This window comes from Cetorhinus maximus, chromosome 3 (genome assembly GCF_964194155.1).
Source record: "Cetorhinus maximus chromosome 3, sCetMax3.hap1.1, whole genome shotgun sequence".
NCBI lineage: Eukaryota > Metazoa > Chordata > Chondrichthyes > Lamniformes > Cetorhinidae > Cetorhinus > Cetorhinus maximus.
In genome coordinates this window covers 121,666,728-121,690,555 of record NC_135881.1, presented here as the reverse complement: position 1 = coordinate 121,690,555, position 23,828 = coordinate 121,666,728, and the positions used below count along the sequence as shown (strand labels likewise).

Here is a 23,828-nt window from a genome sequence, read left to right as displayed (position 1 = left end):
TGGCAGGGGACTGCGTAACAGGGGAACTAACTCACAGCACTGTTGTCTGATGCATGTTGCACTGCTGGATCCTCACTTGATTGAGCACCACCAACCTCACCGTCAGCACAGGAACGGTCCAGATCATCATTGGCCAGATGGGTGGCTCTATTTTCAAAGTCTGTAAGGATCTTTGGTTTCAGGCATTCCTCCACCAGTCTGCGACCTCTCCCTCTTATTGTGTGCCAGCTTGTCTTGCATGAAGACAGATGGAGAGAGTGTAAGCAGGACGCCTGCCAGGCCAGATGATAAGGGTGCCTGGCATGTGTGGGTGCAGAATGGTGCCATGGACGGGATGAGAACACCATCCACAGGGCAGAAGGTGGTATATCCCCTGCCATGCACTAATTATCTCTCCTTGCTTTCACTGGCACCAGGGAAGCAGCCGAGGGGGTCAACGAGCCAGGTCCTTGACTCCAGCCCCGAAGACACCTTAGAAGAGGAACTGGATGACACTCTTAATTGAAGAACCATCACAGCGCTCACCCACATCGTCCACCAGTGCAGTGCCTATGACATCACTGGCTGCGACATATCAGAAAGCTGTCTGCAAAACGATGGTGGAAAGCCAACAGAGGAAAAAACATGCTCTTCACTGCTCCCTCTGTCACTCCCTATTCCCTCCTGCACCCACTCCTGTTGCACACTTCCCACCGCCACTCCCTCCCACTTGAGGGAGGAAGGGGCAAAGGGATTGGGAGGAAACCGGAAACTGGAAAGGCAGGTAGAGCGGATGGCAGGGAGCAGGGAGGAGCGACGAAAGGAGCGGAAAGTAGCAGGTGGCAAGGAATAAACAGCAGGGAAGTGGGGAGCAGGCACACAACAGTGATGTCGGTGGCATGAGAAGCCACGCATGCGCTGGCAGAGTGGGAGCCGAGTTGCTGTTCCTGTTCGGTGACCGGAGTTAGCGTTTAATTTAAACTATTCAGCCAGTATGAAGCAATGAATGTGCAGTACTGCAAAACATGCTCTGTATTAGGATTTAAACACACCCTAGATTGCACTGGCTGTAGAAAAACAAAGGTCTGCTTCTAAGACCACACTCACTATTATGCAACATTTAGCATTATGCACAAAGTAATCTGAACCAGTTAGCCACAGGGCAAACACTAAACCCTGCTACCAATGAAGCATAGATACTAGATACTAATTAATATAAATTCCACAGAGAACTATTGGTCTCTCTAATTGACAAACAACTATCACTCTGGCAGACTTTGTATCTTGGATAAAGAGTTACAAAGCAGATTCATTAAGTAAAATCAAACTGAAGCAAGAGCAAACAGCAGAGCTCACTACGTTGCAGATCCTTGTGTAGTCTCTGCTTCAAAACAATAAAGTAACTCAAAATTCTAGCTATTCTCAGTTGCATTATATTTGGACTTTGGACTAATGCCACTTCCAAAGGTAAAATCGAATGTTCATGAGTGTTCCACAAATTTGCAGATAGCTACCTAGCAGAGCAAAGATTTCACTGAAGAAAGACGTAGTCCTAATTGAGACAAGCAACCAATCATGTATCTTTCATCAATAAATAAAAGTGTCAATCATAAACATTTTCAAAGGCACAAACAACTGATTATATCAAAGAATTATGAACTGTTAATAAAAACAAACAAATCCCACACTCAGCATGATATCTTTCTCACCAGTGAGACAGCTGTAAGGGTCTTGAGCAGATGTAATCCAATTTTTTTTGATTATTCATTCATGGGATGTAGGCTTCGCTGGCTGGGCCAGCATTTATTGCCCATCCCTAGTTTCCCTTGAGAAGATGGTGGTGAGCTGCCTTCTTGAACCGCTGTAGTCCACGTGGTCTGAACATTGAACATTGATGGCCAAGTTTTCAATATTAACAGTTTCTAACACCCAGGTGATCTTTTTATTTAACATATATTAGGCAGTCGAATGTGACCATTTGCCTGTGAAGGGTTATCAGTGTGTGAGACACAAAAAGGGCTAATTTTGAATTTCACCACCTGGTCAGTAATGTGGCAGACCAGATCGCCCAGACATTGTCAACAATGGAAAAAAATTGGATGGGTTCTACAATGGGCAGACAATCCATTCTGCCAGATCACAGCACAGCTAGTGAGGTTCACAATTACCCCAGTGTGTATTTCATGTCCACAGTATCATAAATTGGCTTTTTTAAATTACTGATTAATATAGATGGGCATGTACTAAAGTAATTAACTGAAAGACATGCCAGTTTCAACTGTGTGTATGACCAGTGTTAACACCTGCATTTATTACAATAAATTTAACTTTTTCACCTTACTTGTTCCCATTCCCCTGTTTCTGACTGTTGCCTCTCATTTTGGCTGCGATGCTTGGTATAGGCAGGAGGGTCCGTCCCATCGCTTGACCTTTCACAACATAAACCTTGTTTCTAATATTTTCCACATGAAGGTCTACATCTTGTGAAATAAACTGTGGCCATGTTCTGTGGCTTCTCTTGTTTGAAAGAACTGGCACCAGAACCTAAAGAAAATGTCAGGAGAATATTCATTGGTTTAATTGTATTGCATTACTGATATGTGCTACAATGATGAAATAAGAATAACATGTAACCAAACATGGAAATATATCAAGACATTACAGTCTAAAAATTATGTGGCTGGTGTTCGTCATTTCAAGCACATACCATTTTCAGAAGTTACTTTGGTAACTTGTCCTTTCTTAACTATAGCCAAAGTTTAGACCTATGTGTAACTGAGCCATTTCAGCAAGTTCAAGGTTTGATCTTTGCTCAGTTCAGTTATCTTAACTTGGAGACTGCTAATTTTTTTAATGATTTTTGCAAGATTCAAAATTACACTTTCAAGCGTCAGCGGGATAGTGAGGGAGAAAAATTTATGTCTGGGTCACTATCAATTGACCTCAACTGGCAAGTCTCTGTGTGTGGTTTTCAGATGAAGTTCAGAGTTTGGTAAGGTTCTAAAGGACCACCACTGACTCTACCAAGTAATGGCCGCCACCTTCAAAATAGCAGGACAAGGGGAGAATACAGGACCAAAAGCTGGAGAAAAATGATATTGAAACTCATCTGAGAGATGCATTGTTTGTTGTTTCCCTTCCCAGTAATTGAAAAACATTGGTTTAAGAGTGTCACATCCCTGGTAGATTTCTGTACTGCCTGCCACTTCTTACCAGTCTGGGCGGCCACCCACTTGCTAACTGGCTGTAGGGTGACCAGCTCCTGGAACTTATGATTCAGAAAACATTCAGCCATATCTTGACCTTTTGCGTTAGTGTAAAATGGATGAATCGGCAGCCCATGTTACATTTCTTCCTACTATAGTTTCCAAGTCACACTGTTGCACAAAGTCAAGATACATTTCATGTGCTATGAATCCAGGCACTCCTCAAGCTCAGATAAGTTAAAAGAGGCTTACCTCACTTGAGCCTTGCACAAGGAGTGTTATTAAGGGAATCCTGGTGAACCCTGAACATGTTGTTGTTCAAATTTAAAGGGACATAGGCACAGAAAAGGAAGCTGGCATCTTACAGGGCAATAAAAATGAAGAGTCGAAAATGACCACAGCAGTTTTTAACCTTTGCAAAGGCTGTCTGGTGTTGGGGCTGGGGGAGGGCGTGATGGATGGAAACTACTGAGGAAGTTTGAAAGAACAGGAATGAAATGGAATCTGTAAATAATGACAGGCTGGCACTGTCATCGACCTGTTTCATGGATGGTGAAGTTGACATTCTGCTACATGAGGTGAGGTGAGTGAGAGAAGGCACACAAAGACATCATTGAGAGGTGGAAAGGTTAAAGAAGCATATCCCAGATCATAGGTTCTAGATAGCTCAAGGCATAACTACAAACGGCAGGGTGATAGGAATGGGAGTTAAAAACAAAACGTCAGAGATAGAGGAAAGTTATGTAGGCAGACAGGGGTGAGGGCATGAAGGGAATTAATTGTGTTATTCTTTCTAGTTTCCTGAAAATATTTTCCTTGAAAATTTCCTAAATAAACATCTGGGAGTAATAGTGTGACATCTCACTACTAGCAACATGGCTGGATATCATCCACAACATGAGATAAACCTTGGCTTTATGTGACTGTGACTTCAAAGGAAATTATAATAGACCATGAAATGGTCTACAGATTCACTATCATATGTTTTAAACTGATGCAGAAAGTCGAGATTTAAACCACTTGTCTGCATGGGTACAGTTGGCAGATATGGTTTCTCACCAGGAGTGAGCCTTCAGAAAATTACCCCTACTGTATATATATTCAAACTTATCGATGTTGCCACTACATCAGAGCACACAGTTGTCTAGCAAGTACAGCTATTGACACTGCCATCTCAACCGTGACCATCATGAGGTTTTATGTTATCAAACGCACAGATCTCTTTCTTCTGTGCAAGTCTTCCCCGCAATATTTTATTGGAGGTATAAACAAATAGCCACAAAACAGTTTAGCAATGGTTACTCGTTAACTCCATGGTTACATAAAACAAAACAGATGAAACAGACAAAGTCTTTGCTGTGTTTTGTACATAACAGAAAACCAGTAGTTGAATCTGGCGCAGATTAAGAAACAATATGTTGCAATCTTGTTTGGCGTAGGAGAATGAGATTTCCTTTAACTACCCCAACACACCAACCTAAATAAACAAAACAAGGAACACAAATCAAGCACTATTATCTCAAATTATCCCAAAGTAGGGGGGGGGGGGGACACACGACTTTTTGCTATATTTTCTTCCGTAACAGGAAACAAGGAAAGTAATAAGCCTTTGTGCTTATAATCAAATGAATCTACAATAAAACGTTCCATTTACCTGTAAACATATCGCCAGTAAGACCTGATTGCACTGGAAAGCTGCATTTTGTAATGAAGAACAATGACTTGCATCACCAAAAGGTGCAAGTCTGATTTATTGCCACGCAGTGAGGTAAAAATTTGTTACATTCATTAGTAAGACTAGAAAATTGTGAAGTGATATAGGGAATCCTGCAGCTTCACTGAGTCAAAAGTGGCCAGTATAAGGGGGAGGGGAGCTGCACTGGGGCATCCAAGGGGCAGCCACTGTTTCCTTGCTATTCTCAACTGCTTGATGCCCAGTAGAAGTTAAATTGCCTTTTCCTCTCACCTCCCATTTTTTCTCCCTATTTTTTCTGCAATTGTCACTTTCCTTTATCCTCTCCGCAGCATCTAGGTTTTGTCTCCTCCTCATCCTGCCTATTCTCTTGAAGATATGCAAGACTAGAAATTCCTCAGCATTCATTTTTGAATGCCTCACCGTTGCAGCATTCATTTTTTTTTTACTTTTGGGCAGCAGCCCCCGCTCAAATGGGAAAATCCAAGAAGCCTGGGATTTTGGGCCTCAGGCCATATTGTCATGCAGAAAGCACTGCAGTATGAGTCTGTTCATGTGCTAATGTGCAAGTAAGTGACTGAGTAAGATCATGGAGGTCTGCAGTCTCACTGAGGAGCCTCAGAGTGCAACTGGGGGTGGGGGAACTAGGAGGTCTGGTTTTACCTGTCCCCGGTGTTGCGAAGGATGGGTCTGGCCACGCTGCCGCGGAACGCTCCAAGTAGTTGGACCGTGCCGTACCACCTGTCCCTCGTGGAAAAAACTTATGCAGAGAAACACCTTTGACCACAAGTCCATCAGGCAGTGGTCGGTACGTAACGTCTTAGAGGCCCCGAGGGAAAAGAAGAGGGTGGATCCTGTGGGATGGTTCCCCGAGCAGACTGTCAAAGTCATTTGGCAGAATGCCTCATCGCCAGAACTTTCCAACAAGCACCAAGACGTAGCTTGGCTGGTGGTGAGAAAGGCCCTTCCCGTCAGATCCTTCCTACACGCCAGGAGTCTCACTCCCTCGGCACGTTGCCCTCGAGGTGGCTGTGGTGGGGAAGAAACCGTTGTTCACCTCCTGGTAGATTGTGCCTTTGCAAAGAAGGTCCGGAGAGAGATGCAGTGGTTTCTGTCGAGGTTCATCCCGAGCAGTTCTGTGACACAGGACTCTGTGCTCTACGGGCTGTTCCCAGGGACACACACCGAGACAAACATCAACTGCAGCTGGAGGATCATCAACTCGGTGAAAGACGCTCTTTGGTCTGCCCAAAACTTGTTGGTCTTCCAGCGCAAAGAGTTGTCCCCGACCGAGTGTTGCAGACTGGCACATTCCAAAGTCCAGGACTACGTGCTGAGGGACGCACTAAAGCTTGGGGCAGCTGCCGCAAAGGCGCAATGGGGAAGGGTCGCTGCCTAAGACCTTTCTGCCACAGTGCACCGAGGGGCTGGGAACTGTGTAGAACCCCTCGGGCTGTACAGCTCAAAATGAATGTCTGAAAATGATTGTAATATTAATTGTTTCTACTGATGCACCTTGTGATACATGTTGTAAAAGTTGAACCTGATGGTACTTTTGTAATGGTGATTTTGAAATGGTTTGGAATGTGGTTGAAGATATTTTATGAATAAAGTGTATTTTTGCAAAAAAAAAGGTCCGGTTGGAGCCAGGGAAGCCTGGAGGTCAAAGTCAGGAATCAGCTCAAAGATATCTGGATCAGGTCCAGCAGTGATAAGATAAGTACTAAACCTTTTTTCATTCTGTGCTGCTTGGCATTGGTTTTCCCGAAGGCAATCAGCACCGCCACTGACTGGCCATTCATCCCATCGTATCCATGCTGGCTGAAAAAGAGCTCTCCAGTCTAATCCAACCTTCCAGCTCTTAATCGGTAGGCCTTTAGGTTATGGCATTTCAAGTACATATCCAAGAGTTTTTTAAATGCAATGAGGGTATCCAAAACTCCATTTACACTTCATCAACCACACCATCCTTATCAACCCTTTCCATTGCTTCATCCAAGAATTCAATCAGGTTAGTCAAATATCATCTGCCTTTAAGAAATCCATGCTGGACTTTCAGTTATTAGCCCATACTTTTCTAAATGTCAATTAATTTTATCCAGATTTATTGTCTATAAGAGTTTCATCGCTACCAACGTTAAGCTGAATTTCCAACACTGTGGAACTGCAGCCAATTGACAACAATGATACCCAGCTGCTTCCCCCTTTCTATAGGGAGTGATGAAGATGTCATTACCTCTTGCAAATGCTGCACCAGTAGGCTGCATCTACCGACAACAGAATGACTGATTCAGCAGACATCTTTTGCAGTGACTTGGAAAGATGTTGTGCCTTTAAGATGTGGTGGTGGTCAGCACTGTCACTGAAACAGCAATCTCTGAGTTAGAAGTGAATCTCCAGATCACTTTGGAGCAGATGGTATATTTCTGTGACAGCTCCCCATGCACACATCTGCTGCGACAGGATGGTCTTTAGGTAAATAGCCAATTCAGACATGGTGCCTCAGGTGTTTATGCATCTGCCTTTGTTAGCCTGAGACAAGTTCATCTTCATCATCTAAATGATGCAATGCAATTGCAACCTCAACAGAATTCCCATCCTTCGCACTTTGCTGCAAATTATGTTTCAGCTATAAGCAATATTATAGTCTATTATATAATGCAACAAATCAGTAGATTAAAGCAGCCTGAATTAATGCAGTGAGGAAAATGCAGCAAAAACTAAAGAATATGCAACTGCAATACAGCGTGAAATAGGTTTCAAAAAAATTTAAAATGGCCTCAAACATTTTTTTTGGAGTACCTTGAGTAAATTTAAATGTTCAGCCTTTGCAGATGCTGCTCATCCTGGTCTCTAAACATTTAAACTGTGAACTGAAGGACAAAAGTTTTACGCATATGTATAATCACATTTGCCTGGAACACGAACTAAAGGTCCAGCGAACACAAGTTTAAATTGGAAACTGCCTGGCCAGAATCCAGACGATACCGCACAAATGCTGCATCAGTTTCATTTTTACTTCAGTTAATCTTCCTTGTGAGGTTTCACTCCATGACCCCTGCATGGTCTTTTTTTTTGTTCAATCATTTTCTTAGATTGGTTAAACTTAAATCGAATGGCTGGAAAATCACAGGCAGCAGACCTGAAATTTCTCAATCCATGATCACTGTGGGCTAGGTACTTCACCACAAGCAAGGACATGCACACTTAAAATCTATCCTCAGTATCAAACCTGGTGGAGGCAGAGCGTTCTGTGTTCTCAGTCCACTCCACCCACACATTTCTTCACGGTTTGGTCAATAACTACCAGGCAAACAGTGCAGAGTGCAGTTGCATTGTTTAGCTGCCTGCAGAGTCACAACTATTCTGTGCACTAACAGTGGCACCAAGGGAAGAAAAGCAAAAGCTTTAAGAAAATACACAGGATGTAGAACAGTCAATTTTTCTTTTTGATATGAAACACTTCCAAATGAGTGGAGTGTTTGAAAGCACATTTACTAGTCTCATTCTCAAATTTCTGCCTTCCCTTCCAGAGACCTGTGGGCCTGCTAACATTGTAGCAATGTGCATCAATGAAATTTCTCCCATTCTGCTGTACAGGTGCTTCACAATTGCATCAGAACAATACGGGCTGTCCAAAATAAAAGTGCAACAAAAATATATTTTGGGAAAATCATCAGACACAGGTCATATCTCCTGTGTCCATGTCTATGTCTGTCATATAGTCTAGCAGCTGCAAAAATGATGAAAACTTCAGACTGTGGGCAATAGATTGGCCGAAACTCTATTACTAGATTATTCTAACTCCTGTTACCATGATGCTGATGATCTTCCTAGGGCTATCACTGTGGAGGAGGGAATTGCATGAGTGAGTCATTTCACGGAACTCATTTTTTCTTAATGGTTAAATGAAGTTGAAATGGTAGAAATCTGGAAACAGGCAATGTGCTTTCCCTCTCAGTTGATGAGTTACTCATAGTATGAAAGGTTTAAATAAAAGCAGCACTGTCCCAATCACTAATGGGCATTGCACCACAGAATAGGATATTGCACTATATAGAACAAGAAGTGTCCAGGTTCAACCCCAGATCCATGCTGAGTTAGCAGATTTGAGCTGGAAATAGCAATGTAAGTGCCACAGCTAGCCTCAGGCAGAGGAAGGACTCCTGCTGATATACAAGAATAGGTTACCAACTGACAACAGGATCAAGTTTGGCTGCTATGCCCCCCTATCTCCCACCAAATTAAATAACCTGCCAACGCTCAACATTCAGACTTACAGATGAAGGGCAACAACTTGGAAACTTGAATCACTTCCCCCAGGGGAAGAGAAAGAAATTAATTACCTCCAAAAGTAAAGACACCACCTGATGGGCCCAGGCCTTCTCTCCTCCCTTTAGCTCCTGAGTTTCCTGAATCATTGGAAACATGACCCATGGGCATTAAAAGTAAAACTCCGCTACAATTTGAGGCAGCCGATTAAAATATTTAAATTATAAGTCACACCTCTAGAAAACAGTTAGTCTCCCACCCTCAACTTGATTCATTGAAATTGGAGGCAGGTTAGGGGTTGGGTTTCTGTTTAACCCCACATACCCCCTCTCCTCCACCCCGACCTCCACAACCAAACCCCGGTCTTTGGGGGTTACAATTCCCGCCCCCCCCCCGCCCTCCCCTTCCCCTTCCAAAATATCTGGGGTCCAACCTAGTTTCCAGTCATTCCAGAATGGCTACTGATTTTGTGCCTGTATATTTAAAATAATAATAATAAATTACATTTCATTCTGCTTTTAAACAATCTTTAGCTTTATAATGCAGGAATTCAATTCTTACATTATATTTATGTATTCAGTAAAATAATTATCAAAGTAAAGCATCAAAAGAAACATAAGAATAAACTCATACTTATAGCAAGAGTGCTAAATCAGAGCACTTTGGCTCCTCTAGTTTTGTAATTTACCTGAAAAGCCACTCACCTCTTCAACTAATGTGGTTATTTGATTCAACGGAGTTGTAGACAGGTGCCCGAACAGTAGGGCTCTTCTGTAATTCTCTTTTAGAATGGGACCTCTAATTTTCTTGATTATGTAAACAACTTTACTTTTCAAATTTGAAGGTAACTGAAAATAAATTAAAATGTGATTAGACATTGTCACTTACATGTATTAATTGTGTTTCACTTGCCCGATGATAAGCATAAATATTGTAACGTGCTACACTTGTGTACACAACAGCATCATGAGCTCTGCAACTGCTGTTTCCCTCTGTGTTGCTGAGAACCCAGCATTCCTATATTTAGGTTTGGCTTCTTTAATATTCTCCTTGCTAGTCTTGATAAATTAAAACTCATTCACAATGCTATGATCATCTACCATCAGCACGAAGTTCCGCACTCGCATCTCTCATGATCTTTTGAGCTAATTTGCATTTGCTCCTCATGCCTCAGTGAACTGGCTTCAAGATCCTCATGCTGCTTTCAAATCCTTTCTGAGATGGAGTGACTTCACCTCACTCTATTGCAGCACATACTGTGCTTTATAGGTACAAGCTGTTTGCTGATCACTGCAGTGTTAAGTTCCATTCGCAATTTCTCAGATAATGAAACAGTGCATTGTCCATAAGCAGCAAGAGCTGGATGACATCCAAGCTTGGGCTGATAAGTGGCAAGTAACATTCCTGCCACATAGATGTTAGGCAATGACCATCTCCTACAAGAATGTCTAATCACTTCCCCATGAGATTCAATTACATTATCCACATCGAAACCACCCCACCCCCCCCTCCACCATCAACATCCTGGGGAACGTCACTGATCCATACTTAACTGGACCAACTACATAAATACTGTAGCAACTAAAGAAGGTCAATGGCTGGGTATTTTGTGGTGAGTGGCTCACTTCCTGATCAATATTCCCTTTAAAATTTTATTGTGGTGCATGGCCAATTTTTTCTATGCACAGTAGCTTTAAATGTTTGGGGCGGCTACAGTCACACACACCATTTAACGCAACAAGGCCTGCGCTGTACCTTCCAAGCATCTGTGTGGCTGCACATTCACACATCTTAACAGAAACATTGTTCCTGAATCCCCAAAGCCTCTCCAACACCTGCAAAGCAGAAGTCAGGAGCATGATAGAGTACTCCATTTGTTCGGATGTGTACAACTAGAGCAGCTGTGAAGAAGCTCAACCATCCAGGACAAAGTAGCCCACTTCGTCAGCAGTCCATCCATACTTTAAACATCACTCCCTGCAACACTGTTGCTTGACTGTATTGTCTACTACCTACAGGATACACTGCAATAAATTGCTAAGACTTCTTCAATTTCTCAAACCTGTGATCTCCTTCACCTAGGACAAGGGCAGCAGGTGCATGACAGCACGATCACCACCAAGTTCACTTCCAAGTTACACTATCCTAAGTTGAACATATAGTCCTGTTCCTTCACTGTCGCAGTGTCAAAAACTTGGAATTCCTTACCTAATATCATGGTGGGGATACCTTCAGCATATTAACTGCAACAGTTCAAGAAGGTGCACAGCCATCTTCTCAAAGGCAACAAAGGATGGCCAATAAATGCTGGTCTTATAATGACACCCAATACTATCCACATAGTGCACACTAGCATTTAATCTTCTTGAGCAGCATCCAATAAAAGCTGGGAGAAGTGCTGAGGAAGAATGGAAGGAGAGTTCCAGGGGAATAAGGGAGGAAAAAAAGTGTCAGTTTGAGATCAGTGGAGAGAACATAGGGTTGCTGTGGGTGCAGCAGATAGGGAGATAAGAATATCATCACAAATTGTACCAACTTGAATTGAGGATGCAGAGAAAGACTGTCACCATTAATTGGGGGAAGGGGGGAGCAAGAGGTTCGTTTGGTGGGGTAGAGAGAAATGTGCAAGTTTGTAGTGGAAAGAAACAGGGAAGAATGCCAACTTGAAGTAGGGAGAAGCAGGGGCAATAGTGTCTGCATGAAGGAAAGGGCAGGGAAGAAGGAGAGAAGTCCCAATGTAAAGTACAGGAAGAGAGGGAAATTAATAAATATCAGCATAAATAAATCAGAAATGAAGAGTGCTTGTGTGAGCTGGGGTAGGGACAAGAGTGCCTCAATGCATTATGATGACTGTATAAGTAGTTGTAACAATCAGGTTGAGCAAGAGGGTACTAGTAAATACTCACTAAAGCCCGCAATTTCTCAAGAAATTAAAGAATGTTCACAATTTGTGCCAAAAGTTTCCATTATACAAGTAATAAAATGTATATACTTGTAGTTTGACTTATAACAAGTCCGAGCCCCATTGTACGTTTTATCGAGCTACAAGTAAAAGGCCTTTATTCAGGAGAGTTTTAGAGCTGTTAAAATCCATGGTTGTGTCTGGCCTTCTGAAGTTGTTTAGCTTTTAGTAAGTTTTAGAGCCATGTATATTTACAGCATTGAAAGGGACCACTTATCCCACTGTGTTTTCAACAGCTCTTTGTTGAAGCAATCCAAAACTAATCCCACTGCCTTGCCTTCTTTCTGGAGCCAGCAGAACTCAGGGAAACCAGCCCTAGGGAACCTGCAAATAAAGGAAGAAACTAACTTACCTGAATATGGAAAACACCCCACATTTAATTCCTCTTCTGATCATTGCCACTCTTAACATCCCCTCCCCAGTCCAAAACCATCCAGCCTCTTTTCAAACCCATGATTGCCATGCTCCTAGCTCCAAGCCCCTCTCACCCCACACCCCCACCTGTGATTTCCCACATTTTCAGTTCCCTCAATCTCCAGATACCACAATTGCAGGCTCCATGAAACCAGGGGCACCTCTGACCTCACCATTCAGCAACAGGAATCAGTCCTTGTGTCCTCCCCACACCCAAAAGCAGCTGCACCTAAATTTTGAGTCCTATGTCTTTAATGCTCCTTGTGAATGCTCCTTCTTAATGAAGCACCTATTGGTACAGATAGTATTGTACTCCATATGTGTGCTAGCCAATGTTTTATACGAATTTATCATTACTTCTTTACTCTTATACTCTAAGGCCCCATTTAAAAATCCATAATTCTTCTTGCTATTTTTAAGGCTTTATCCACCTGCACTCACACTTCGGGAATTATTAAAAAAGGCTTCTATTTATATAGCATCTCTCAGGATGTCTCAAAGCGCTTTAAAGCCCATTAAGTACTTCTGAATTGTAATCACTGTTGTAATGTGGGGATGGCAGCAGTCACTTATGGATTTGAACACCTAGGTTTCTCTGGTCATTTACACACTGCAGTAACCTCATTTAACCTTCTCTCCTTCCCTAAACAGGTTGACATGTCTGAAAGAATTAATTTATAAAATAGCACATTCATATAACAGTTGAAGCAGTAACATTTGGAATATGTACTCATGCATAAAATGGAATTGGTCTACTGTTAATAAAAATAACTTTTAATACGCGTGGTTAACAGATTAAGGAAAGACAGCAGCGGCACTATTACATACATATAAAAACACAAACAGAATAGTTTCAGAGGACTGGCCGACAGATAATGTCATTCCTATATTTAAAAACAGAAATGGAACAAGTCAGAGAACTATATAACAATTAACTTAAGGTCAGTAGTAGGAAAGAATTCTTATTCAAACATATAATAGAAAAAGTACCTAGAAACTGAAAATGTAATAAAGAGTAGTCAGCATGGGTTTCGAAAGAGATGATGCTTGACCGACCTTATTGAATTCTGTGAAAAACTAATAGAAAGGATAGAACAGGGTAATGTAGTAGACATAAAATAATTGGACTTCTAAAGGCCTTAAGAAACACATAGTAGACTAAGGTCAGAACACGTGGGGTCAGGGGACAAGCAGCAGAATGGATAACAAGCTGGATACAAAACAGAATGCAGAGAGTAGAGGGTTCAAGGTGAAAGTGGTATGCTACAAGGATCGGTGCTGAGATCATTGTGCTCACTGTGTACATAAACAATTTGGACATGGGGATTGGAATTACAATTTCAAAATTTATGGATAGCACAAAATTAGAGGGGTGTAGTTAATACAGAGGAGAACTAAAATACAGAGAGACATGAATAAACTTGCAGACGTGTCATGTAGATAGTAAATATAGGTAAGTGTGAGGTAGAACATTTCTGTAGGAAGAATAAAGGCCATATAATGCTTGGAAAATAATTATCTACATAGTGTAGAGAAACAGAGGGATCTGGAGATGCAGATGTTATGATCTAGAAAGCAAATTGCTGAAGGATAGAACTGGAGCCAATCTTTACACACTTTGATATTTATTTACAGAGCTACATATAACCCAACATCCACAGTTTCAGTCTCTCTCCATTTATAGGGACTCAAGTGAATCACCAGTTAATGCTCAGCAACTGCATAAATTAAACGCAATATACAATGAACAATAGATACACAAATCACTAAAGTAGCAGCATAGATTATATGACCATTTAATAAAACAAATAAAGCAACAGGGCTCATTTCCAGAGTGACTGAATTGAAAATCAGAGGAGTTACGTAAAACTTGTACAGACCTTGATTAGACCACACTTGAAGTACTGTGAATAGTTCTGGTCTCCACATTATTTAAAAAAGGACACAGAGGTACTGGAGAGGGTGCAAAATTTACTAGAATACCAAATTCCAAAGATTATACCTATCCAAATTACCAGGTTGAAACCCTTATCTCTAGAAAAACGACTGAGGGGTAACAACATTATGAAAGGGTTTGACAGGGTACACAGAGAGGGGCTATACATATACGAGAGCCGCTAATGAATGTAATTTGGAATTCAGTAGAAAACTCTTTATCCAGTGATTAGAATGTGAAAGATGCTTCCCCAAGGAGTCGATAAGGTGAATAACATAGATGCCATTGAAAGGCAAGCTAGACAGACACGAGAGAAAGGAATAGAAGGATATATTGATGGGCTTTATATGAAGGAGGGTGAAGAAGGCTCGTATGAAACATAAAAACTAGTACAGGCTTGTTGGGTCGAACAGCCCGTTTCTACGCTGTAAACAAATATAATGCAATACTATATCAGTAATATTCAAATTCTCGATTAGAAGTTTTAAAGAAACTTGCTGCATAAGGCTGATTTTCTTCAAATACTATTTTAATAAAGGCAAAATACTGCGGATTCTGGAAATCTGAAACAAAAACAAAAAATGCTGGAAAAACTCAGCAAGTCTGACAGCATCTGTGGAGAAAGAAACAAGAGTTAACGTTTCGAGTCCGCATGACTCTTCATCAGTTATTTTAATGAAGCCAAAATATTTCAGCTCTTTTTAAAAAGGAAAATGCAACTTCTTTGTCAAATTTGTCAAACAGGATTTATGGCCATAAACTATTTTGCGTTACTCCATTTTTATCCGAGAAAACTTGCGTTTTTGGTGGAATTTTACAACACATGCAATGTTTTACACTGGCAATACTGTTAACCCACACGAAACAAGAACTTGCTGTTCAGAAAAGATTCATTTACTTTTTTTTTCAGTTTTTTTCAGTGTTTTTTCTACGTATTAGGGGAAGGGGTGATAAAAGGCAACCTGTTGCAACATTTAATCTTCATTAACTGATCCGGATAAAGCGGGTAGTGGAAGTACGGATTGTTCTTACCTCCCAGGAGGCTGCGAGGAGCCCGGTGGTGCTAACAAACCACACCAGCATATAGTCTCTTTCAAGAAAATCGGACAGGAGTTTTTGATTCTCTGCGCTCGTAATGAATTTGACCCATTTGTCAGCTCGGAGTCTCAATGAGAAGACAATCCAGTCTGCGATGTACTGCACCCTCTCATCGTCTGCGAAACTTTCAACATGGTTTTCCTCATCTTCTTCTGCCATTTCCTTCACTTTGATTTTTGGCACTTCGGCTTCCAACAAAATGTATTTTTTTTAATAAGTAAATTGAGCCCAACTTTTATTTTCACTGCGTTCCCGACTCATTCCGCGAGAGCACTGAAGCTGCGCATTTAGCAGACGCCCTGACTCCTTTGAGGTGGATCCTGCTATGGACTGGTTTCCTTGGGAATGGGAAAGAAATGTGGTCTTTCTATCGTTCACCTCTTCCCCGCTTCCGCCAGTGAACAATTCCACTTCAGGTCGATGCCTTCTTTCCACAGAGCCTCACCGGAACAAACCAACACGGCCGGGGAGGCGGTGGTAAGCACTGGTACCAAGTGCTACAATTATATCAGTTTGTATCAATGTAAACAGTCAATGAAAAATGCACACCAATATTACAGGCTCATATACATAAATTAACTGACAAATACCCCGATTTTTTTTTAAATCAGGACAAATGTTACATGTTACCAAACTAAAATGAGTAGAAAAGTGCAGCACCTGTGCATACAATGAGCCACAAGAGTAAACAACAAACCCGCATGCATTGGAGCTAAAACTTCACTAAAGAAAATCAATGTATAAAATCTAGAGTATTGTGTGGACTATGTCTAATTACTTAATTATGTACAAGAATCTCATTTATCAGGACACCTTTGGGTGGTGGAGGGGAGATGATGTGGTGGGGGGTGGTTGTGTGGGTATGGGTCAGATTTCTCGAATGCCCACCTTAACGCTTTAGTGTCCTGTATGTAGCACAGAAGAATGAAAAGTAATTCTTCAAGTATACAGTTTAAATGTTTTTAACTTCTGTAAAGTTATCAAAGAAACAAAACATTACATGCTGTTGCAAGCGCTAGATTGGCAGTGCCATACTTTTAAATTTCTAACAAAACTTCTAAGAGCATTCAACGTGTCTACGCCACCAATGGGACTTGTACACAGTGGGCAGCATTATGTCCTTCTATTTGACATAAGTGTACAAATCACACGACAAGGATTGATGAATGTGAAGATGGATTTTTTAAAAATATTTCTGGGAATATGGTGGTATTCTGTAAAGAAGGCTGTGAGTGTGTGTAATTAAATTGGGGAAAAGTTACTAAAGACAGCTTGTCTGAGGGAACAGAGAGATGAAAGGTAAAGGAGATAGATGCATGCATTTAAAATGAGAGGCTATGGTGTAGTTGAATGTAGAGTAAATAGGTTGGGTTTAAAAATTGCATTATAGGATAAGTCGGAACTTGACCTTTCAGCTGTTAAATTTCAAAGGAAGTTTAGAAGTGACAAGGGACTTTTACAACTTACAAAGGTTTCATAGGTAAACAAGGGAAGGTTATTCAATTTTATTTTACCCGAACGTGGGGGTAATAGGAAAACATGAAAGATTTTTATATTTTGGAAAAATTGAGTTCAAAGAGGTGCTTAGAACAATGGAGTCTAAGATCAAAGGGGAAAAGGATATTTAAGGAAAGATGTTTAGTTGAGTTGTGCTGGTTGTGTGTGGGAGATGTTCTGAGACCAGCTCTGTGCTGAGAAAAGTTGTGAACTTGAAGCAGCCATCCAGTGTCAAGCCAGAAAAGTCTTTGTTTTCAGAAAGCAGTCTGTTTCTGAAGTTTCTTCGGTTCCACAGCAGAACGGAAGAGAGTGAGAAGTTGTGTGGTATACTTTACTTAAGTAGCAGCAGTTTGCCTTGGATTACTGGACTTTTATGATTCAAATCCATAAGGGAGCTGTTGCCAAGTAGTTTACTTGTGTGTTCTGACCAAGTGGGTTTTTTAGGGGGAATGTTTTGTAGGACTGTTTTAACTGTGTAATTTTAATCTTGTGCATTTAAGGTTTTTTCTTGTTAATAATTCTTTTAATTTTAAAATCCTAAAAGTGTTACTGGGATTCTATGTTCCTGGGATCAGTAGTTTTCCCCTTGTTTTCAAAATACAAAACAAAAGTTACGATCAGCAAGACAAGTTTCCTCAGAGATTTGGCTTGTTCAGTGAATAACATCGGCTGCGGTCATGAGTGTGGGTTCTTTATCTGAAGATAAGATTATATATAGAGTTAACTAAGAGACTATACAAAGTACATCTGATTCCCACTAGAGACCTGGGGGTGGTGGAGGGGTAGGTGGGCAGCGTTGGTAAATGTGCACAAATTGTTGAAGGTGGCAGGGCGGTTGAGAAAGTGGTTTTTAAAAAAGAAGCACACAGCATCCTGGGCTTTATAAATAGAGGCACAGTGTACAAAAACAAGGAAATGATGATGAACCTTCAGCACAATCATTTGGCCACAGCTGAAGCATTATGTCCCATTCAAGGCACCATACTTTAGGTAAGTGTCAAGCAGTAGAGAGTGCAAAAAGAATTTACTAGAATGGTTCCAGGAATGAGGGAATTCAGCTATGTGGACTGATTGGGGAAGGTGAGATTTTTCTCTTAAAGAAGAGAAGGTTGATAGGAGATTTAATAGAGATGTTCAACATTATGAGGGGTCTAGACAGAGTAGACAGAGAGAAACTGCTCCTTTGGGAGAAGGGTTGGGAACCAAAGGATACCGATTTAAGGGGATCAGCAAAAGAACCAATGGAAACATGAGGAAAAGCTTTCTTCTACAGCAAGTAGAGTTATAACCTGGAATGCGCTGCCTAAGAGTGTGGTGGAAAGGCAGATTCAGTCCTGCCTTTGGGAAAGGGCAGCAAACTGGGACTAGCTGGACTTGATGGGCTGAATGGCCTCCTTCTGTGCTATAACCATTCTATGATTGCATGAAATGCATTAGGCAGGTGACTGATGGATTGTTTGCCAAGGGCAGGCAATTATGTCCACTTTCCTACAATGTTGTCTATCAGAATGAACGGGTGCTCTGATGTGTTGCTCTGGCTCACTTCCCACAGGTGCAGAGTACCTCTGACTGCACACACATGGCAATCTGGGCAACCCAAAACAATCAGGAATATTCATCAACCACTAGAGCTTCCACTCATTAATACGTAGCTGGTGTGCAACAAAAAAAAAGATGTTTTATGCCGGTGTACACAAGGTTCCTGGGCAGTTGCCATGTTGCTTTCATCCTGCGACAGTCAAGCCCACTGATCTGTTCGTATCTGAAAGCAGACTTAAGGAATGGTTGCTAGGCAACAAGGGATAGCTACTGCAAACTTGTTCCACACATCTATCAGGAACTCCAGCATCAAAACCCAACAGCACTACAATGAATGCTATATCACCAACAGATGCCAGGGTCCTCAGAATGATCATGATTTACTGGGCTCTGCAATAATGTTGCACAACAGCGAGGCATCGTTCCCACAGGAAGAACATGGTGAAGAGCTCAGACCCTTCTCGGAAGGTTCAGAGGGGGAAGTGATGAGGGCAGTTTCAAATTGCTACCAGGGATGTCCCTATTAATGCAAAGTTCATCTGAGTTGCACCTGCGGACCCAAGTCACCAGGGAACGCAGCTACCATTCTTCTCCACCACCCCACTAATACCACTGAGACAAAACAGTACTGCAACCAGCCAACAATCCCTACATCAGCACCACAGCCGACGTCACCCGCCCCCTCCACACACACACAATTGGTTTCCATCAACTTATGCCTTCCAATTCATATCAACCATGATAGAAGACCACTTACCATTCAGCACCCAAGAATGGATAAGATTGCAAAGTGGCGAAAAAAAATAACATTATTGTGATTAAAATTTTATAAAACTTGTCATAACATTTTTTCGGACACCCACGTGCATATTTTTGTGCAGCTACAAAGATTTACAAAGCAACAACAAACCCTTTTGCCAATGTAAATAATTTCTCTCTCTGCCTAGACCCCTCATTATTTTAACAGCTCTATCACACCTCTTAATCAACTATGGTTCAGTTAGTAGCACTCTTACTTCTGAGTCAGAAGGTAATGGGTTCAAGTACTATTCCAGGGCCTTGGCATAAAACTCTATGTTGAGACTCTAGTGCAGTGCTGAGATGTTAATCCAGCGCTCTTTAGCCCTATCAGGTTAACGTAAAAGATCCAGATGGACTTCATCCTGGGGTCTTAAAAGAGTTGGTGAATGAGGTAGTAGATGCATTGGTGTTAATTTTCCTAGATTCTGGAAAGGTTCCATCAGACTGGAAAGTAGCAAATATAACCACTCTATTGAAGAAGGGAGGGAGGCAGAAAATAGGAAACTCTCGGCCAGTTAGCTTGATGTCTGTCAGGGGGAGGGGGTTAGAATCAATCATTAAAGAGGTTATAGCTGGGCACTTAGAAAAATTCTGGGTAATTGGGAAGACTCAGCATGCTTTTGTGAAAGGGAAGTTATGTTTAACCAATTCATTAGAGTTCTTTGAAGGACTAACATGTGCTGTGGATAAAGGGGAACCATTTAGATGTACTGTACTTGGATTTCTAGAAGGCATTTGAAAAGGTGCCACATGAAGGCATAAGTTGATGGAAACCAATTGTTGGGGGGGTGGGTGGCAGTGGGGGGTGGAGGGGGCGGCAGTGGCTGTGGTGATGGTGTAGGGATTGTTGGCTGGTTGCAGGACTGTTTTGTCTCAGTGGCATTAGTGGGGTAGTGGAGAAGAATGGCAGTTAAATTTTCTGGTGACTTGGGTCCGCAGGTGCAACTCAGATGGACTTTCCATTAATAAAGACATCCCTGGTAGCAATTTGAAACAGCCCTCATCACTTCCCCCTCTGAATCTTCCGAGAAGGGTCTGAGCTCTTCACCATGTTCTTCCTGCAGGAACGAGACTCGCTGTTGCACAACATTATTGTAGAGCCCAGTAAATCATGACCAAAGGTTATTGCGGAAAATAAAAGCTCATGGTGTAGGGGGTAACATCTTAGCATGGATAGAAAATTGGCTGCCTGGCAGAAAACAGAGTGTATGCATAAATAGGTGTTTGTCTGATTGGCAGGATGTGATGAGTAGAGTCCTGCAAAGGTCTGTGGTAGGGCTTCAAATTTTTACAATTTACATCAATGACTTAGATGAGGGGAGCGAAGACATGGTAGCTAAATTTGCAGATGATACAAAGATAGGTGGAAAAGTATGTTGTGCAGAAACATAAGGAGTTTGCAGACAGATCTAGATAGGTTGAGTGATTGGGCAAAAATCTGACAGATGGAACATAAAGTGAGAGAATGTGAAGTTATTCATTTTGGCAAGGAGAATGAAAAAGCAGAGTGTTACTTAAATGGAAAACAACTGCAGAATTCCGAGGTGCAGGGGGATCTAGGTGTTCTAGTGCATGAAACACAAAAAGTTAGTATGCAGGTACAGTACATAATCAAGAAGGTGAATGAATGCTATCCTTTATTATAACAGGAATTGAACATAAAAGTAAGGATGTTATGCTTCAGTTATACAGGGCATTTGTGAGACCACAGCTTGAACACTGTGCAGTTTTGGCTTCCTTATTTAAGGAAGCATGTAAGTGTGTTGGAGGCGGTTCTGAGGAGGTTTACTAGATTGACACCTGGAATGAGCGGGTTGTCTTCTGAGGATAGGTTGGACAGGCTGGGCTTGTTTCCACTGAAGTTTAGAAGGGTGCAGGGTGAATGAAGTATATAAGATTCTGAATGGTCTTGACAAGCTGGACATGGAAAGGATGTTTCCTCTTGTGGACGAATCCAGAACTAGGGGGCACTTTTTTAAAATTAGGGATCGCCCTTTTAGGACAGAGATGAGAATTTTTTTCTCTCAGAGAGTTGTGAGTCTTTGGAACTCTCTGCCTCAGAAGGCAGTGGAAGTGGGGTCATTGAATATTTTTAAGGCAGAGGTAGATTGATTCCCTTGCCTAACGAGAATCTAAGGTTATTGGGGGTAGATGGTGATGTGGAACTTGAAACAGAAACAGATCAGCCATGATCTTACTGAAAGGTGGATCAGACTTGAGGGGCTGAATGGCCTACTTCTGCTTCTATCTCATATGTCCATATGTACTGATCCCATGCCACTATTTCAAAGAAGAGCAGAGGAGTTATCCTGGTGTCTTGGCCAATATTTATTCCTCACTCAACATTACAAGAGCAAATTATCTGGTCATTATCATATTGCTGTTTGTGGAAGCCTGTTGTGTGCAACATAGCTGCCATATTTCCTAAATTACAACGGTGACTACTCTTCATAAGTACTTTATTGGCTTTAAAGTACTTTGAGATGCCTGATAGTCTTGAAAAGCACTGTATAATTGTGTGTCTTTCTTTTTCTTTTCTCTTCCTTTTTCTGCTATTCCTACATGGTGTAACCTGTGTAGCTTCAGCAGAGGTAGAGGCAGGCTGTTCACATCTTTGGTCTGACAGCTGAGATGCTCTTGGCTGATGTCCTCTGGGTTTTGGAGCCCAAGACTGTTCCACCTGCACCTGAGCAGGGTTAGACTCAGCCATCGGGAGATGCAAAAAATATGATGAACCTTTAGAAAACTCTGGTTCTGCCTCAGCTAAGAATTGTGTCCAATTCTGGGCACCGCACTTTAGGAAGGATATGAAGAATTTAGAGAGGGCGCAGGAAGGATTTGCTGAAATAGTTCCAGGGATGAAGGAATTCAGGCACATGAATAGATTGGAGAAGCTAGGATTCTTCTCCCTCAAGAAAAGAAGGTTGAGAGGAGATTAGATAGAAGTTTTCAAAATAATGAAGGATCTAGACAGAATAGATAGAGAAAACAAAAAAATAAATAAATAAAAATACCTGGAAAAACTCAGCAGGTCTGGCAGCATCTGCAGAGAGGAACACAGTTAATGTTTCGAGTCCGTATGACTCTTCAACAGAACTAAGTAAAAATAGAAAAGAGGTGAAATATAAGCTGGTTTAAGGGGGGGGGGAGGTGAATGGCCTACTTCTGCTCCTATCTCATATGTCCGTATGTACTGATCCCATGCCACTATTTCAAAGAAGAGCAGAGGAGTTATCCTGGTGTCTTGGCCAATATTTATCCCTCACTCAACATTACAAGAGCAAATTATCTGGTCAGATCCTAACCACTCACTGCCTAAAATAGTTTATTCTCATGTCATCTTTGAAGCTTTTGCCAATCACCACGAATCTCTGGCCTCTGGCTCTTGACCCTTCCACCAATGAGAGCAGTTTTCCTGTATCTATTCCCACTATACCTCTTAGGTTTTTGAATACCTCTATCAAATCTCCTCTCAACCTTCTCTAAGGAGAACTAGATAACTTCTCCAATTATCCTCATAACTGAACTCCCCCATCCATGGAACCATTTTCATAAATCTTTTCTGCACCTTCTCTAGCCTTCCCATCCTTCCTAAAGCACAGTGCCCAGTATTGGACACAATAGTACAGGTTGAGGCTGAACGTTTTTAAAAAGGTTCATCATAACTTTCTTGCTTTTGTACTCTATGCATCTATTTATAAAACCCATGATCCCATGTGGCTTTTAACCACTTTCTCAATCTGCCCTGCCACCTTCAAAGATTTGTGCACATATACCTCCATGTCTCTCTGTTCTTGCATCCCTATACTCTTTAGATTATATTGGCTCTCAGTATTCCTACCAAAATCTATCACTTTGAACTGCTCTGCATTAAATTTCATCTGCAGGTATCTGCTCATTCCACCAACTGGCTACATCCTCTTGAAGACTATCACTAGCCTCCTCAGTTCACAATATTTCCAAATTTTGTGTCATCTGCCAATTTTGTCCTATGCACCCAAGTCAGAATCATCAACATATATTAAGAAAAACAGTGGTCCTTGTACAAACCCCTTGGGAACCTCACTGTATATTTTCCTCCAGCCTGAAAAACAACCCTTCTGCTACTCTCCATTTCCTGTCACTTAGCCAACTTCATATCAATGCTGCCACTTTCCCTTTTCTATGGGCTTCAACTTTGCTGACAAGCCCATTATGTGGCACATTATCAAACATCTTTTGGAAGTCCAAGTACACCACATTAGCAGAGATGTCAGCTGTGGCTCAGTTCATAGCACCCTCGCCTTTGAATCAGAAGGTTGTGGGTTCATGTCCCACTCTTGGAAACCAAGAACTGTGAATGTACTCGAAAGAGTTACATGCGATCTGTTGATAACTCGAAAGAGAAAGAGTTACACCACATCAGCCAATTTACCCTAATCAGCTACCTAT

General features: G+C 41.6%; 1 protein-coding gene across 1 annotated transcript in view; it reads right to left on the bottom strand.

Annotated features, from left to right (window-relative positions):
• LOC144678871 (dynein axonemal heavy chain 11-like) overlaps positions 1 to 15,844 on the bottom strand; it is a 552,140-nt gene extending 536,296 nt beyond the window's left edge. The window contains exons 1-3 of the mRNA XM_078538870.1: positions 15,495 to 15,844; positions 9,855 to 9,998; positions 2,321 to 2,523 (exon numbers count right to left, since the gene is read on the bottom strand). Of these exons, the coding sequence (XP_078394996.1) occupies positions 2,321 to 2,523; positions 9,855 to 9,998; positions 15,495 to 15,719 (572 nt within the window). The 5' untranslated portion in view covers positions 15,720 to 15,844. The remainder of the gene's footprint in view (positions 1 to 2,320; positions 2,524 to 9,854; positions 9,999 to 15,494) is intronic.
• Positions 15,845 to 23,828: the final 7,984 nt, after the last annotated feature.